At 34.5% G+C, this 15,608-nt stretch overlaps 1 protein-coding gene and 1 pseudogene across 1 annotated transcript; both read right to left on the bottom strand.

Moving 5' to 3' along the window:
* Positions 1-705: 705 nt before the first annotated feature.
* LOC139074348 (olfactory receptor-like protein OLF2) lies at positions 706-3,088 on the bottom strand (annotated as a pseudogene).
* A 7,081-nt stretch (positions 3,089-10,169) lies between these two features.
* Positions 10,170-11,102, bottom strand: LOC139074350 (olfactory receptor 5W2-like). Its single transcript, XM_070563907.1, has one exon. The coding sequence runs from the start codon at positions 11,100-11,102 to the stop codon at positions 10,170-10,172; it is 933 nt and encodes a 310-aa protein (XP_070420008.1).
* Between the last annotated feature and the right edge of the window lie 4,506 nt (positions 11,103-15,608).

Raw genomic sequence — 15,608 nt, 5'->3', positions numbered from 1 at the left:
CATCTTTATACTTCTGAGATTGACACCAAGCTTTGCTTGGGCTTTAGTCTGATTTGATCTCTCCTGCCAGACTGCTGTTCAAGGTAGTACATAATTCATAGGTAACATGTCCAAAATAGCATGGATTGAATGAGGAGATATTATGACTCAAAGAAACATTTCCCTATTGTTTTTCTCTACCTTTATATATCGCTCTATCAGGTCTCAGAATCCCAAAAAGACTATCACCCTAAAAAGCAGAGGAGTATCATTGTCCTATTTGGGCTTTGCTGTCCATCTGAAATTTTTTCACTGAAAGGTATTTTCCAAGGGCACCTACATAGCCTTAGATATTGAATGACATTGCTTGTGCAATTGTAGCAAACATATGAGTGTCCTTGATTCGTGTATGATCTTTCAGATGTGTGTCCTTGTCCTGTTTCTAACCAAACCACTTCTAGTGATTTGATCATCATCAAGCTAGAGCAGGCACAGATGAAATCATTAAATATCTTATATACATTCAGATAAGAGTTCCTTGGTTTAATTATTTTCCAAATTATTTATTTGTATGTTTTTAACTTTCCATTACTTTTAGCATCCACAACCACTTTATGAGCTTACATATAAGATACAAAAAAAATGAATTCAAGTCGCATACTAGACCCTCAGTGATTATTTTTGGTTTCATATGAATTAATATTAAAAAATAACTTTTTTGGTATCTTTCTTTTTTCTTTCTTTCTTTACCTAGATGCTATGCTGCTTCTTGGGTAAATTGATAAAATACACAGCCCTTAAACTCAGAATGTTCATAATCTCACACTGAAGATAAGGATTTAGAAAACGTAGTCATAGATTCAACAGTGTTCTGAAGAGCAGGGTGGTCTGTGGAACAAACTTGAGTACTGGACGGAAGGAAAGCCCCCTGGAGGAAGTGACTGGGTTGTGAATTACAGCTCTATAACCTACCACATTGGTTTTCTTTAAATTCCACAGAAATGACATGATTCTGCCCACTCAGGGCCCCTGTAATTGCTGGTCCATTTGCCTAGAATGCTTTCTCTACCTACTTGCATCTTTCAGTTTACTCCGATTTACTTTTTAATCTGAAACCTCAGATTAATTTTCTCCATTTTGAGGAAGCACTTTTTAACTTCCTTCACTATATCTGAACAACCTGCTTTGGGTTTATAGTGTTCAGTCCTTTTACATTGTGGCATAATTATGGTTTATTATAAATAGAGTCATGCACTGAATAATGATATTTCAGTCAATGATGGACCACATATACGAAGGTGGCCCCATAAGATTAGTATTGTATAGTCTAGGTGTGTAGTAGGCTATACCATCTAGGTTTATGTAAGTATACTCTGTGATGTTGGCCCAATGACAAATTGCCTAACAACGTATTTCTAAGAAGATATCCCTGTTGTTAAGCAATACATGACTCTAATCTGATTAATTATTTAATTACTATTTGTCACTTTCTTTAAATGATAAGACTCACTAATATAAAAACTGCTGGATTCAGGGGGGCTGACCCTGTGGCATAGTGGTTAAGTTTGTCACCCTCTGCTTCAGTGGCCCAGGTTTGGTCCCAGACACGGACCTATACCACTAACCAGTGGCCATGCAGTTTTAGTGACCCACATACAAAATAGAGGAATATTGGCACAGATGTTGTTTCACGGTGAATCTTCCTCAGGAAAAAAAACAGAAAAAAATTTTAAAAAGTGCTGGATTCACTATGAAATACAAAGCACCCAAAAGTGCAATGGGTATTTGGATACAGTCAATAACTTTTAGAAAATTATATAATGCACAAATGAAACATTGGTAAAATAGAAATTGGGCAAAATAAGAACTATCCCACAAATAGGGAGTACCAAATATAAATTCAAGACCTAAAATGAAGCATGGCATATGTATGGAATGACAAATTTTGGTATGGTTATAAGATAGCATAAGTACTTATTGGATCACCCTACATTAGTCAAAACAATTTTGATCTTCATGTATTACAGTGTAAGTTCAGAGGAAAAATATTTACATGAAACTTTTCAATAGAACCACTTTTTAAGTCTTTCAGTACCTCTTTCCCATCCTTATTCTGTAGGCTGTAAATCATAGGGTTTAACATAGGAATCACAAGGGTGTAAACCAATGAGGTCATTTTGTCTTGATCTAGGGAGTAGGAAGAACTTGGTTGGAAATACATGAACAGTAGACTTCCCTGAAAAATTGCCACAGCAGTTAAGTGGGAGATGCAAGTGAAGAAAACTTTGAACCTCCTTTCAACAGAGTGGATCCTTATCACAGCTAGGGTGATATATCAATAAGACACAAAAAGTCCTGAAAAAGTAATCAGTTCAATGGAGCCAAAAATGGTGACTATCACTAACTCATTGACCTGTGTGTCTGAGCAAGAGAGCAATGGGGGGGAGGGGACATCACAGAAGAAATGGTTAATCTCATTTGACCCACAGAAACATAAGTGGAATATTAATGTTGTATTTATTGAAGCATCTCTAATGCCCACCATGTAAGCTTCAGCCACGAGCAGAGAGCACACTCTGCTGGACAAGTTGACTGTGTAGAGCAAGGGCTGCCAATGACCTTGTACTGATCAAAGGCCATGACTGCCAGCAGTAGACACTCAGAATCTACAAAGGTAGAGAAGATCAAGAATTGCCGAGCACAGTCATAGAGGGGAATTGACTTGTTCTTGGCAATGAAACCCACCAGCATTTTGGGTCCAATTGCTGTGGAATAGCAGAGATCACTGAAGGAGAGGTGGCTGAGAAAGAAATACACCAGAGTGTGAAGCTGGGAATCCTTTCTAACTAAAATGATCATCCTAAGATTTGCAACAAGATTAATGATGTAAACAACTAGAAACATGGTAAATAGGATCACTTTGATTCCAGGGGTACTGGAATTCCTTCTCCAAGAGGAGGAATTCATTCCAAGAAGAGCAATTTTCCTCATTCATTCTTCTTTATTTTTCTTCTAAAATGCTACAGAAATGATCAAGGAAATGGTAGATCAAAGTTTTAACTCTTCTTGATGCGCACAAAAATATAATCTGTAAATCAGAAAGGACTTATTTCAGTACACTATATTCTTTATCATCAGAACATAGCCTAAACAAGTTTGATTGTTATGTTGTTTACAAAAGTTAAAGTGTCTGGGACAGGATTTTGAGAAAGTTTGATTTTAAATTTAGATGTCATCTATAAGATATGTGGCTTGTGTGAACCCTCACTGATGTATCTCAGCAATCAGTCATGAACTGAAAGCTCATTACATGTCAAAGGTAATACGAAAATGACACCTAAATTAAAGACAAAGCTGGATTATACAGCCTTATATTTGAAAAATAAATATCCAATTTGGCTTAAAAGTGATTAATCTTAGTGAATTCTTCAAAAATCATGATTTGCTTAAGACGTATTAAATTCAGACACAATGAACATATTTGTGTTTCAAAAATAATGAACAATATGATGTTAACGTTTTAGGTCTACATTGTTTTACTATTTATTGAGACATTAAATATATTTTAATAAATTTTCTCTAGAATATATTTCTGAGTTGCCTCATTATTATTACCTACATGTCAGAGCAGTCTGGTGGCAAAGGACATTTCCCTTGACAAGAAAAAGCAAAAAATGCTAAAAACAAGTGGGTATACAGAATTTAACATGTACGTTTCCATCCCTTTAGATTTTAAACCTGACTCATTCATTAAAAATAGAGGTTTGAATAGAAATAATGAATATATCTTTGGTATATAGGCTTCTGTATGTGTGTGTGTGTGTGTGTGTGTGTGTGTGTGTGCATGTGTGTGCATGCACCTATGTCTCTCTGATGGAATATGAATGATGGTCTCATTATTTTCTAGATGATTAAAAGTGATATCTGGTTTGTATGGGGTTGAATATACAGTAATTAGTATTTGTATTGTGATATCTCAATTTTTACTATTTAAAAATACTAGAAAAACACCTTAAATTTTCATATACTTTTCCACACTGATTAAAAAAATAAACATTATTCATCTTAATTTGGGCTAAGGTATAAGTAAAACTGTTCATTTGCTAATAAAAATGAAGTGAATTCACCCTGCTTTATTAAGGAATATCATTTTTTGCCATTAGGTTTCAGACGAATAACTAGAGGAAGTAAGTAAAAAAAATTTAGTTACAGCTTTCTAAATATTTGCTTCCTCATTTTTCCAAATGTAACGTTTTTATTCTTCACTTTTTAAATTTGGTGACTCAGAAACCAACCTGTGAGGAGCTTGTTTTCTGTGTTTACAGCTGTCAGCTGAACAATATAGACAGATCACATTTTACTTTTCTTAGTGATATTTGGGACTTAAATCGCTAAAGCCTACACCCTCACAGTTTTGGACTATGCAAGCATGCAATTAATTAGGTTTCTAGTTCTGAATTTTCCCCTGTGAATGCTTCAACAACTTCAGCAAACGCTGAACTTTTAATTCTTACGCTTGAACCAGATCGATCAATGTCAGGAAGGTAAAATTATTTCATACTGTGAGTCATTGCTACCCTAAGTCTACAGAATCTTCCTCCAGTGAAATCAGACATCTAATTAAACTCAAAGAAGTCCTTTACTTAATTTTTTAATTTCAATTCTTATTTATCCTGTTGAATTTATTGCATTAATGTGTTTAATAAATTATTTTAACTATTATTTATCTTTAATTATTTTTATGTTTCTTTCATTTCTGAAACAATGTCCTTCACCTTCCCACTAAAAACACACCAATTTTACAATGGTTATAATAAATACTTTTTTTTCATTAAGTCCATGTGATTCCATTTCTCCAGTCACATCATTCAATCAGGTGTCGATTGTTTTATGACTGTACTATGTCCACTATACCTACCACAGTTTCTTTAAATTATCTTTACTTTATTCTTACCTATGTCTTTTACCACATTGCAATCTCCTTAGAAATAATAGCAGTGTTTGGCTAATTTGCATAGTTCCCGTAGCCCTAGCACCAGGACTTGCACAACTGATGTCTAATTCAATACTTCTTAAATATTTTAAGTGGTTAGGTGAGTGATGGACCGATAGTAAAAATAAAGAGGCTTTTGGAGACCATTTCAGCTAATATTGATCACACATACGTGAGTGTATGGAAAAAGCTTTAAGAAAATCCAAGATCCTATTTTTCTAAAAAAAATTTAGTTTTACCTTTATTCATTGTAATATTGCAAAGGTGAGAAGCATTTGAGTGTAAATTTGTGTCCTCTCTAAATATTGTTAAAATATCTATACTACCTAAAGTGATCTACACATTTAATGAAAGCTCTATCAAAATCCCAATAGTGTTTATCACAGAAATAGGAAAATAATCCTGACATTTGTATGGAACCAAAAGACACCTGGAATAGTTAAAAGTCTTGAGAAAGCAGAAGAAAACTAAAGGCATCACACTTCCTGATTTTAAACTAACAATATTAATTCTTCTGATTCCAGAGCATGCAACATTGTTCTATTTATTTGTGTGTTCAATTACTTTCATCAATAACTTACAGTTTTCAATATATATATCTTTCACTTCCTTGGTTAAATTTATTCCTAAGTATTTTATTCTATTCTTTTTGATTCTATTATAAATAAGATTGTTTTCTTAAACTCTGTTTCTAATAGATCATTATTAGTGTATAGAAACGCAACTGATTTTTGTACAATGATTTTGTTTTTAGCAACTTTCCTGAATTTGTTTATTAGTTCTAAGTGTTCTTCAGAGGAGTCTTTAGGGTTTTGTATATACAATATCATGTCATCTGCAAATAGAGACAATTTGATTTCTTGCTTTCTGATTTGGATGGCTTTTCTTTCTTTTATTTCCTAATTGCTCTGGCTAGGACTTTCAGCACTACGTTGGCTAAAACTAACAAGAATGGGAATCCTTGTCTTGTTCCTCATCTTAGAGGGAAAGATTTCACCTTTCACTATTGACTATGATGTTACTTGTGGGCTTGTCATTTATTGCCCTTATTTATATTGAGGTAAGTCACTTCTACACCTAGTTTGCTGAGTTTTATCATGGAAGGATGTTGAATTTTGTCACTTGTTTTTTCTGCATCTATTGAGAGGATCATATAATTTTTATCCTTTATTTTGTTAATTCGTTGTATTGTTTGATTTGCAGATGTTGAACCATCCTTGCATCTGTGGAATAAATCCCACTTGATTGTGGTATATGATCCTTTTAATTGACTTTTGAATTTAGTCTGCTGAAATTTTGCTGAGGATTTTCACGTCTACGTGCATCAAACATATTGGCTTTTAATTTTATTTTCTTGCAGTTTCCTTATCTGATTTTGGTATCAGGGTAATACTGACCTTATAAAATGAGTTTGGAAGGGTTCCCTCATCTTTGGTTTTTTCAAGAGTTTGAGAGAGATGGGTATTAATTCTTTGCATGTTGGTAGAATTCACAGAGAAGCCATCTGGTCCTGGACTTTGTTGGGAGTTTTTTGGTTACTGATTCACTCTCCTTACTAGTAATTGGTCTGTTCAGATTATCTGTTTCTTCATGATTCATTCTCTGTGAGTTGTGTGTTCTAGGAATTTCTCAGTTTCTTCTAAGGTGTCCAATTTCTTGATGTATAATTGTTCATAGCGGTCTTCTATGATTCTTTGTGCGATACCAAGTATAATGTATCTTCTTTCATTTGTAATATTATTTATTTTTGTCTTCCGTTTTTTCTCTTTGTAAGTCTAGCAAAAGACTTATCTATTTTGTCTATCCTTTAAATACCAGCTCTTTTTTGATTGATCTTTTCTATGTCTTTTTAGTCTCTCTTTCATTTATTTACGCTCTGATGTTTGTTATTTCATTCCTTTTACTAACTTTGGACTTAGTTTATTCTTTCTAGTTCCTTGAGGTATAAAGCTAGGGTGTTTATTTGAGACCTTTTTTTCCTTAATGTAAGCATTTCTAACTATAAAGTTTCATCTTAGAGCTGCTTTTGCCACATCCCTTAACTTTAGGCATGTTATATTTGTATTTTTATTTATCTCAAGATATTTTTTTGAATTCTCTATTGATTTTTAGTTTGACCCATTGGTTGCTCAAGAGCATGTTGATTATTCTTTATCTATTTGTGAATTTTCCAGTTTTCTACTTCTGTGTGTTGTCTAGTTTCATACCATTGTGTGCTTGGCATGATTTTAAACTTCAGTGGTATTCCCGAATGGAAGTCCTGTTGGTTATCAGAGCCAGGATATCTGGGGATATGTTCCTCAGATAGCAATCACAAAAGCTGGGGTGCAGATGTCTATGCAAGATCCTTCCAGGGATATACTTCTGACTTGAGGTGAACAAGAGGGAGAGAGTGGAGGGGGTGCCCACAGGCTTTTCTGATCTCCAGGGAGGATCTCAGTCAGCCACACAATGCTTGCTAAATTAGCAGCCTGTCCCTGAGGCAGTAGCTTTTAATGTTTGCGTATAGATTCCATTCAGGGAAAGACTGAGAGATTTTCTGCCTGCTCTCTCAGTTCTGAGCCCTGGTGTGATAGCTGCAGCTAGTGCTGGCTTCTCTTAATAACTACTTCTTTATTTGCTACACTCTCATGGGTCTTGTTTAAACAAGTCCCATTGGCTTTCAAGGATAGAAGATTTGGAGGCCTATCCCTCTGCTGAGAGTCTTAAAAGTTGGGCTTCTAGTTGTGGAGTCCAAATCGTTCACTTGTCAGGGAGAAGCTGAGAGCTAGAGGTTTCCTCCCAATTGTATGTCCCTTTGCTGGGGGTAGGATTTATTACAAAAGTCTGTCTCAGCTTTTCCTAGCCATTTCATTGTGGATATGTTTTCATTCTTCTGATGTGTAAGAGTCACTCAGCTGTTTTTTTGATTTCCTTCAGAGGGAATTGTGGCATGTGTAGCTGTTCACTTGGCGTGTCCATGGGAAAAGGGGAGTTCAGGAGCTTCCTATGTCACTATCATTAAAGACCTTTCCTTAACCCCAAAAATACTTTATTTGGACAATTATATTGTCCATCAGTCACTGGGGATGTGTGAGAACGATGTCATGTAGAGAACCGAAGAAGGGAAGGGAATGATAGAATGGAAGTAGAGAGGCTATAAAACATCATAGTATTTTGATGTGGTGTCCCCTATTTATGTAGAATATGGAGATAAAAGAGTCCTTAGACGACATCTCCCCAAAGTTCTATTTCAGTCATGAATCTCCTAAAAATATATTCCTTGTAATGTGTTATTAAGCCTAATATATTCAGGGTGAGGAAGCACACAATTAATTCAATCAATCAATTCTAAGTTTGGAATTTCATTTACAGGGCTTAACATTCTCATCTCTTTAGTTCAAACCCTTTCATCCTGATAAAACTGTCAATATATTGATAATCAGTCTTTTGATTCTAAAATATATACTTTTCATAATGGAGGGAGATAAGTTAAAAAGGTGAAATATTTACTTCATCTAAATTAGCAGCGATCCACTGACATCCCATTTTTCTTAGACAATACATTTCAAACAGTGTTTTCTACCATGCTGCTACTCATAAGTAACAATTCCAGAAGAGCATTTGTTAACTGAGGAAATATAGTTCAGTTGAAAACCCTTAAAGCCTTTTGTCAAAAAGAAGAGAAATAGTCTCCATAATATTTTTTTTTTCTGTCATGATAATGTGATAGGTCACACTGTCCCACAAATGCTCTTTGGAAAATCAGAGAGTCTTCTTGGGTTTTACTTCCATTTTTAAATGATTTCCCACAAAGGCATTTTACAATGGCAACTAGAAAATCTAAGATATTCAATGGCCTTTAACTTCTATCATTCTAATGGATAATAAAGAGTAACCTTGAGTCTTTCAAGGTCCTTCAATTCTATAGCCATAACCATGTTGTCTCAACAAGCTGATTCAGTGCTTTAACTGTCAGAAGCAATAGCAGAGACAGATGAAACAGACAAATATTAAGAACATACATAGGCAAATCCTCTTTACTTTAAGTGTAATCGGCATGTATGTCTTTACAGATCCATTACTTTAGTATCCACATCCACTATACGTACTTTCATAAAAGTTATAAAATGTATATATACAAGCCACATACCATAACTTCAGTTAATTTTGTGTTACTGACATCTAATAGGCAGTCAAACATGTTATCTACAATTTTATTTTATTGCTTTTATTTGTTTGTTTTGCCTTTTGCTGTCCCAAACACTATGCAGGTACTTTGGATAACAGGGATGGAATTCTCAGTCCTTGAGCAAAAATGGCTCAAAATTGCATATTAGAGACGGTGATTGAATGAACAGGGTGGTATTAAAACAATGCTTAAAGGAGACAGCTGTCTGTGAACTATAAAAAGGGACATTTAACCAAAGCTGAGAAAGGGGAGGAATTGAAGAGAAGCTTCCTGCAAGAAGTGATAGAGGAGTTGATAGTAAATAATTACAGCGCAATGATGTAATTTATCAAGGCACTTTACATTGCTCTTTATAACCTATCCTTGGGATTCTTTAATGCTAAAACGTTATAAAATCGGCCACGGGAAGACTTCTGTACCTGTCAGGCTCTCTTTCTAGAATCCTTTCTGCTCCCCAAATCGCATTTCTTTTTAGATCTAAGACTATTCAGATATTCATTTCCATCCAGGGAAGCTTTTCTTCTACCGACTAGATTTTCACATTTTTTCTAGATTGTTAACCTCCAATTTTTAACTTTATGAAAGTTTTGAGCCTTATTAGGAATTATTTGAGTGTTTAGTTAAGTAACGTCTATTTATTTTTCTTCATTATAGAGTTTATTAGTATAGAAACTCCTGGATTCATCCTGAAATGCAGAGCATCTAAATGCACAAAGAGCACATAGTGAACACAATAAATCTTAGTACTTGAAATGATGCTTGAGTGAAAGTATGATTTAAAAAAGTGGCAAAATTAGAAGGTTTGGGAACATTTTCTACAAAAAGATGGATCACAACTAAATTCAAGACCATGGTAAATCTTGACAGATTTGGGGAACTGCAACATTTTCTTGTGGTCGAGCTTTATTACAGATACTCATTTATTTAAATATGTGAGAAAATTATGTTTCTCTTGTATCATATTATATAATTTTATGAAAATAACAATCATTAAATGTGTGAGTGTGTATGTGTACACACAAGTATTTAAAACCATCTTTTACTTCTCAATTTTTCTAGGGCCTCTTTCACATCCTTTTTCTGCAGGCTATAAATCAGAGGGTTTAACATGGGAATCACAAGTGTGTAAAACAATGAGGTCATTTTGTCTTGATCTAAGGAATATAAAGAACTCGGCCTGAAATACGTGAAGAGAATAGTTCCCTGGAAAATTGCCACAACTGTTAAGTGAGAGGCGCAGGTGGAGAAAGCTTTGAACCTCCCCTCAGCAGAGTGGATCTTCAAGACTGATAGGATAATATAACAGTAAGAGACAAGAACTCCTGAAATGTTGCTCAGTTCAACGAAGCCAAAAATGGTGAATAATACCAACACATTGACTTGTGTATCAGAGCAGGAAAGGAGGAAAAGTGGTCGTAAATCACAGAAGAAATGATTAATCTCATTTGACCCACAGAAGCATAAGTGGAATGTTAATGAGGTGTGCATCAAAGCATCTGCCATTCCCACCAGATAAACCCCAGCCAGGAGCAGGGAGCACACTCGATTGGACATATTGGCTACATAGAGCAATGGGTTTCTAATGGCCTTGTACTGATCAAAGGCCATCACAGCCAACAATAGACACTCAGAATCTGCAAAGGTACAGAAGATGAAGAATTGCAGAGTACAGCCATAGAAGGGGATTGATTTGTTCTTGGCAAATACATCCACCAGCATCTTGGGACCAATTGCTGTGGAATAACAAAGGCCACAGAAAGAGAGGTGGCTGAGGAAAAAGTACATCGGTGTGTGCAGTTGGGAATCCATTCTAATTAAAGCAATCATTCCAAGATTTTCCCCAAAATTAATGAGATAAACAACTATAAACATGGTAAACAGGATCACTTTCATCCCAGGGTTATTGGACATTCCCAAGAAAATGAATCCATTCAAGGAGGAGCAATTTTCTCCAATCATTCCTCTTTGTTCTTACCTAAATTTATGAGGAAATAATAAAAAAAATGATAGATACATTTTAACTTTTCCAGAAGTCCACAAATATTTGAACAGGAGAACACAATTTCTTTCTGTAATTGTTTTTTAATGCTCAGAAAATTATCCAGCCATGTTCCCATTAAATTACTCATCAATTAAAGAAGGGTTGCTAAGTATTTGAGAATGATAAAAAATAAATTGAGATAGATATTGGAAAATTTTTATCTGGTGTACATATCATTCATAATATATGTGAATTTCTGTAAGTTCTATTTCTCCAGACTTTAAGTTTCTTCTCTCTGGCGTAGATTTAGATGAATTAATATCTCATTCTACACTCAAAATAATGTGGAAGAGACGATGTTAGTGGGACCAGGCTGTAAGATGTATGACTAAGCATTTTCTAAGCCTGAAAATAGTCACATGGACACAAAAAATGATTACCATTGTTACGTTCCTCAATATGGTTGGCTTAAAAGACTTGATGTTAATTCTAGAAACAGTGAGTATCATTAACGAATAATAATGAAAATGATTATGTTACTGTTCCTGGTCTAAATTATGTTTAGTTTTTGGTGAGACATGAAATAACCATTAAACCTTTCCTCTAGAAATTCTTATTGCTCTGTCACAATACTCATGCCCTATTTGTGGGAGTTGTCTGGTGCCAAAGATGACTCTCTTGACCAAAGAAAAGTGCTAAAAAGAAGTGAAAACAATAGAATACAACACATACATTTGCATCTTTTTGGTTTTTAAATGGAGTTTTAAATTTAAAAAATGTAAATAGAATGATGGACAATACATCTTTCTGAGATATAAAGGCTTCTCTTACTTGTGTATCTGTATATTTATGTGTGTGTCACGTGTTTGAAAGCATATATGCATTTGTTGATATATGAGAATTTATTTTTTCTTGGAGTTAAGTAAATATAGCATGTGGTTCACATGGAGGTGAATATGCATGTTGCTATTTGTAAGGTGCTATCTAAATTATTTCTGAAATAAAAAAACTTAAATTCATGTACATACTTCCCCAGTGATAAACAGTTCTCCTGTGACCCTGGATTAAAATAAAATCATTAAAATACTATTTTGTGAATACTAATAATTTCAGTCAGTTCTGTTCTGAGAAAAAATATAATTTTTTGATGATAGATTGCTGACTTTATTAAACTGTGTCAGCAGCTGTAAAAATCAATCATTTATAAATTTCTTTTTCAAAAATGTCAAAAATTTCCCCTATGTTCCTTAAATTTGGAGACTCAGGAACCTACCTGAGATGAGTAGGTCTTTCTGCATTTGCTACAGGTGGCTGAAAAATAGGCAGATAGTATTTTATTTTACCAGATAGCATGTGGTACTTAAATCTCTGACGCTTTCACCCTCAGGCTTCAGTATATGCTAACATGGGATTAATTATATTCCTTGTTCTGTATTTTCCCCTGCGAGTACAGCAAGAACTTTAGCAAAAACTGAGTCTTATTTCTTCACTATTGTCAACATGTTGATCTGACAGGAAGAAAGCTGCAAATTACTTTAGTGTTGAGCTTCACATTTACACTGAATCTGAACCCTCTGCCTCAAAGGAGAAATTCAATAAAATACAAAATGATCCCCTTCTTAGTAATTTTCATCTCCTTTCTATTTTTCATTTTGTTTACTCTATTTGTGAAGCATTCTCCTTCACCAACGCATTTGGGAATATTATTATCCTTTGATGGTACTAATTTTACTGAGACATAATTTTATATACTATAAAATTTACCCTTTCCATGTATGCACTTCTTTAGTTTTTTGTATTTTCAGAAAGTTGTGCAGCCATCACCACTATCTAATTCCAGAACATTTTTCACCACTCGGGTAAGTAACTCATACTCAATAGGCACTTCCCCTTCTTGCCTCCCCACTACTCCTGGCAACCACCAATCTGCTTCCTGACTGTATGAGATTGCCTATACTGGACAGCTCAGATCTTGGCATTATACAATATGTGTGTGTGTTGGGGGGCGGGGTTGTTGATAGTGGTCTTCTTTTACTTAGCATAGTGTTTTCAAGATTCATCCATGTTTTAGCATTTTCAGAATTTCCTTTTTTATGGCTGAATTATATTTCATTTTATGAATAAGGTACATTATCCATTCATCAGTTAATGGACATTTAGGTTCTCTCTACTTTTTAACTGTTATTCATAATTATACTTAAACATTCCTGTCAATGGAAACTATAAAGGTCACTTTCTTCAACAAGCATTGTCTCATTCTCATCCCCAAAATGCATCTCATCCATCCACACTTTGTTGATTTTATGACTCTATCACATTCTCTATACTTAGTAGACTCTTTTTTGAATTATTTTTATTTTATTCATATAAAAATCTCTATTACATTTAAGCCTTTATAAATACTTTCAGTTTTTAATTTTATATTTCCCAAAGTCTGTAGGACAAGGATTTACAAAGGTAATTGCACCCTAAATATTTATCCTTAAATATTTTAGGTTACTTGAAATGGAGGCTGGTGTATGAATAGCAATGCACTAGTTTTTGGAATTTTTTTCTGCTGATATATTTCCTATGTGCAAGTATGATCCAGTTAAAAACTTGTGCGTGGATAATCATTTTTCAAGAATAAATTTAGGGGCGGGCCCCGTGGCTGAGTGGTTAAGTTCAAGCTCCCCTTCGGCGCCCCAGGGTTCGGATCCTGGGCGCTGACATGGAGCTGCTCTTTAGGCCATGTTGAGGTGGCTCCCACATGCCACAGCTAGAAGGACCCACAACTAAAATATACAACTGTGTACTGGGGACGTTTGGGCAGAAAAAAGCAGGGAAAAAAAGGGAAAAATTGGCAACAGTTGTTAGCTCAGGTGCCAATCTTTAAAAAAAAATAAAACAAATTTAGTTTGCTACTATACATACTAATTCTTTAAGAAATTGAGAATAGTTGTAAGTTTGAATTTCCTGTCCTCCCCATATACTTCCCAAGAGATAACAGTGGAATTCTCCATACTTCTTAAACCTTGATTATCCATCTTGGAATCTGGTGTGACTGGGTTACTTCCTAAGGTCCCAGAGTTAACTCTGATTTCACAAAGACAGTGATTGAAATGCCTGTCACTTTTCCTTCTATATAGCCGCCGTTCCAGTACTGCTTTATTCAGTGGCTTTGTAAGTATGTACAAAACAAAGAATAAAAAGGTTACACACATTCTCATGCATTTAGTTAAAGTGTTAAAAATATTAATAAAAGAATCTGGAATGAGAAATCTCAAAGTTCTGCAGTTGCCTATGATGGTTTGGCAGATTAAAGATGACTGCACACATCTTACACCTTTTCCTTAAAGACAATGTTCTTATATATCCTCCTGTTGAATTTTTGCTGTTCTTTAACTGCTTTGACTAACAGAAATATGCAGAACTATTGTATGTCACTACTGAGAGCTGCCACGTAGGAAGTCCAACTATCCTTCTGGGTAAACCATATGATAGACTCTGAGACTATATGGAGAGGGAAGGGGGCCAGCTGAGTAGATCTTTCTAGGCATTCTCATCCTGGTGCCAGTTATGAGAGACCCTATAGCCTATCCCAACTCTCAACTGAATACTTCACTGTGACCTCAGTCAACATAAGGAAGAACAGAATAATTGACCAATGATCATTGTTTTAAGCCATGCAATGTTTATATAGTAAAAGGTAACCAGAATAGTATATAGAGAATATAACTAGAGAGAAACTTTGTTTCAGGAAGTATTTATTTTCACTATTATGTACTTTTTCATGTATACACAGATATATATATATATATATCTGTGTATATATATATATATTCTATAAATAAGGATGCTTGTTTCTAGACTCAATTCTTAAACGCTTCCTTTGTCTTTGATTCATCAGAATACTATCCAAATTTTCTATTTCTAAGTTTCCTTAGGAGAAATAATTGGTCTAGATAGTTCCCAATAAAATTTCCAGTACTAAAAGGCTATGAAGGAACCCCAAAAGCACAGCATGAAAGGCTAACACATTCAGAGATAAGTATGTAAAATCAACTCTAAATTTCATTAATAGTGAGCATAGGTGTTGTTTTCAGGAATACCTGGATTCCATTAACAACGTTTGGAAGTGGAAAATGGGAAAAAATACACTGATCTTACATCTGCAGTGTATCTTCACTTTTAGAATTATGATGATTCACAAGTATTAGTGTTATCACTAATCATCTTATAGTTTCCTCTCTACTTAGTGAAGTAAAACAATAACTTTTATAAGTAAGAATTTACGGTTCATTTAAATTCCCTTAGCAATTATTTTATTAACTCTCTACAGTAAATGAGTGATACCACAAAGCAGTTCAGAGAAATGTTATATTCAATAGTAAACTAATAGCTTGGGCAAGCATTGAAGATAGAGGATTGCCCCCAGAATATTGATTTGTATATAGCATGGCAATTTTGTCACTTGGCATGAGAAGAAAAATTAATGTTAGCAA

This window comes from Equus przewalskii, chromosome 11 (assembly GCF_037783145.1).
Source record: "Equus przewalskii isolate Varuska chromosome 11, EquPr2, whole genome shotgun sequence".
NCBI lineage: Eukaryota > Metazoa > Chordata > Mammalia > Perissodactyla > Equidae > Equus > Equus przewalskii.
This window is presented reverse-complemented; position numbering and strand designations above follow the sequence as displayed.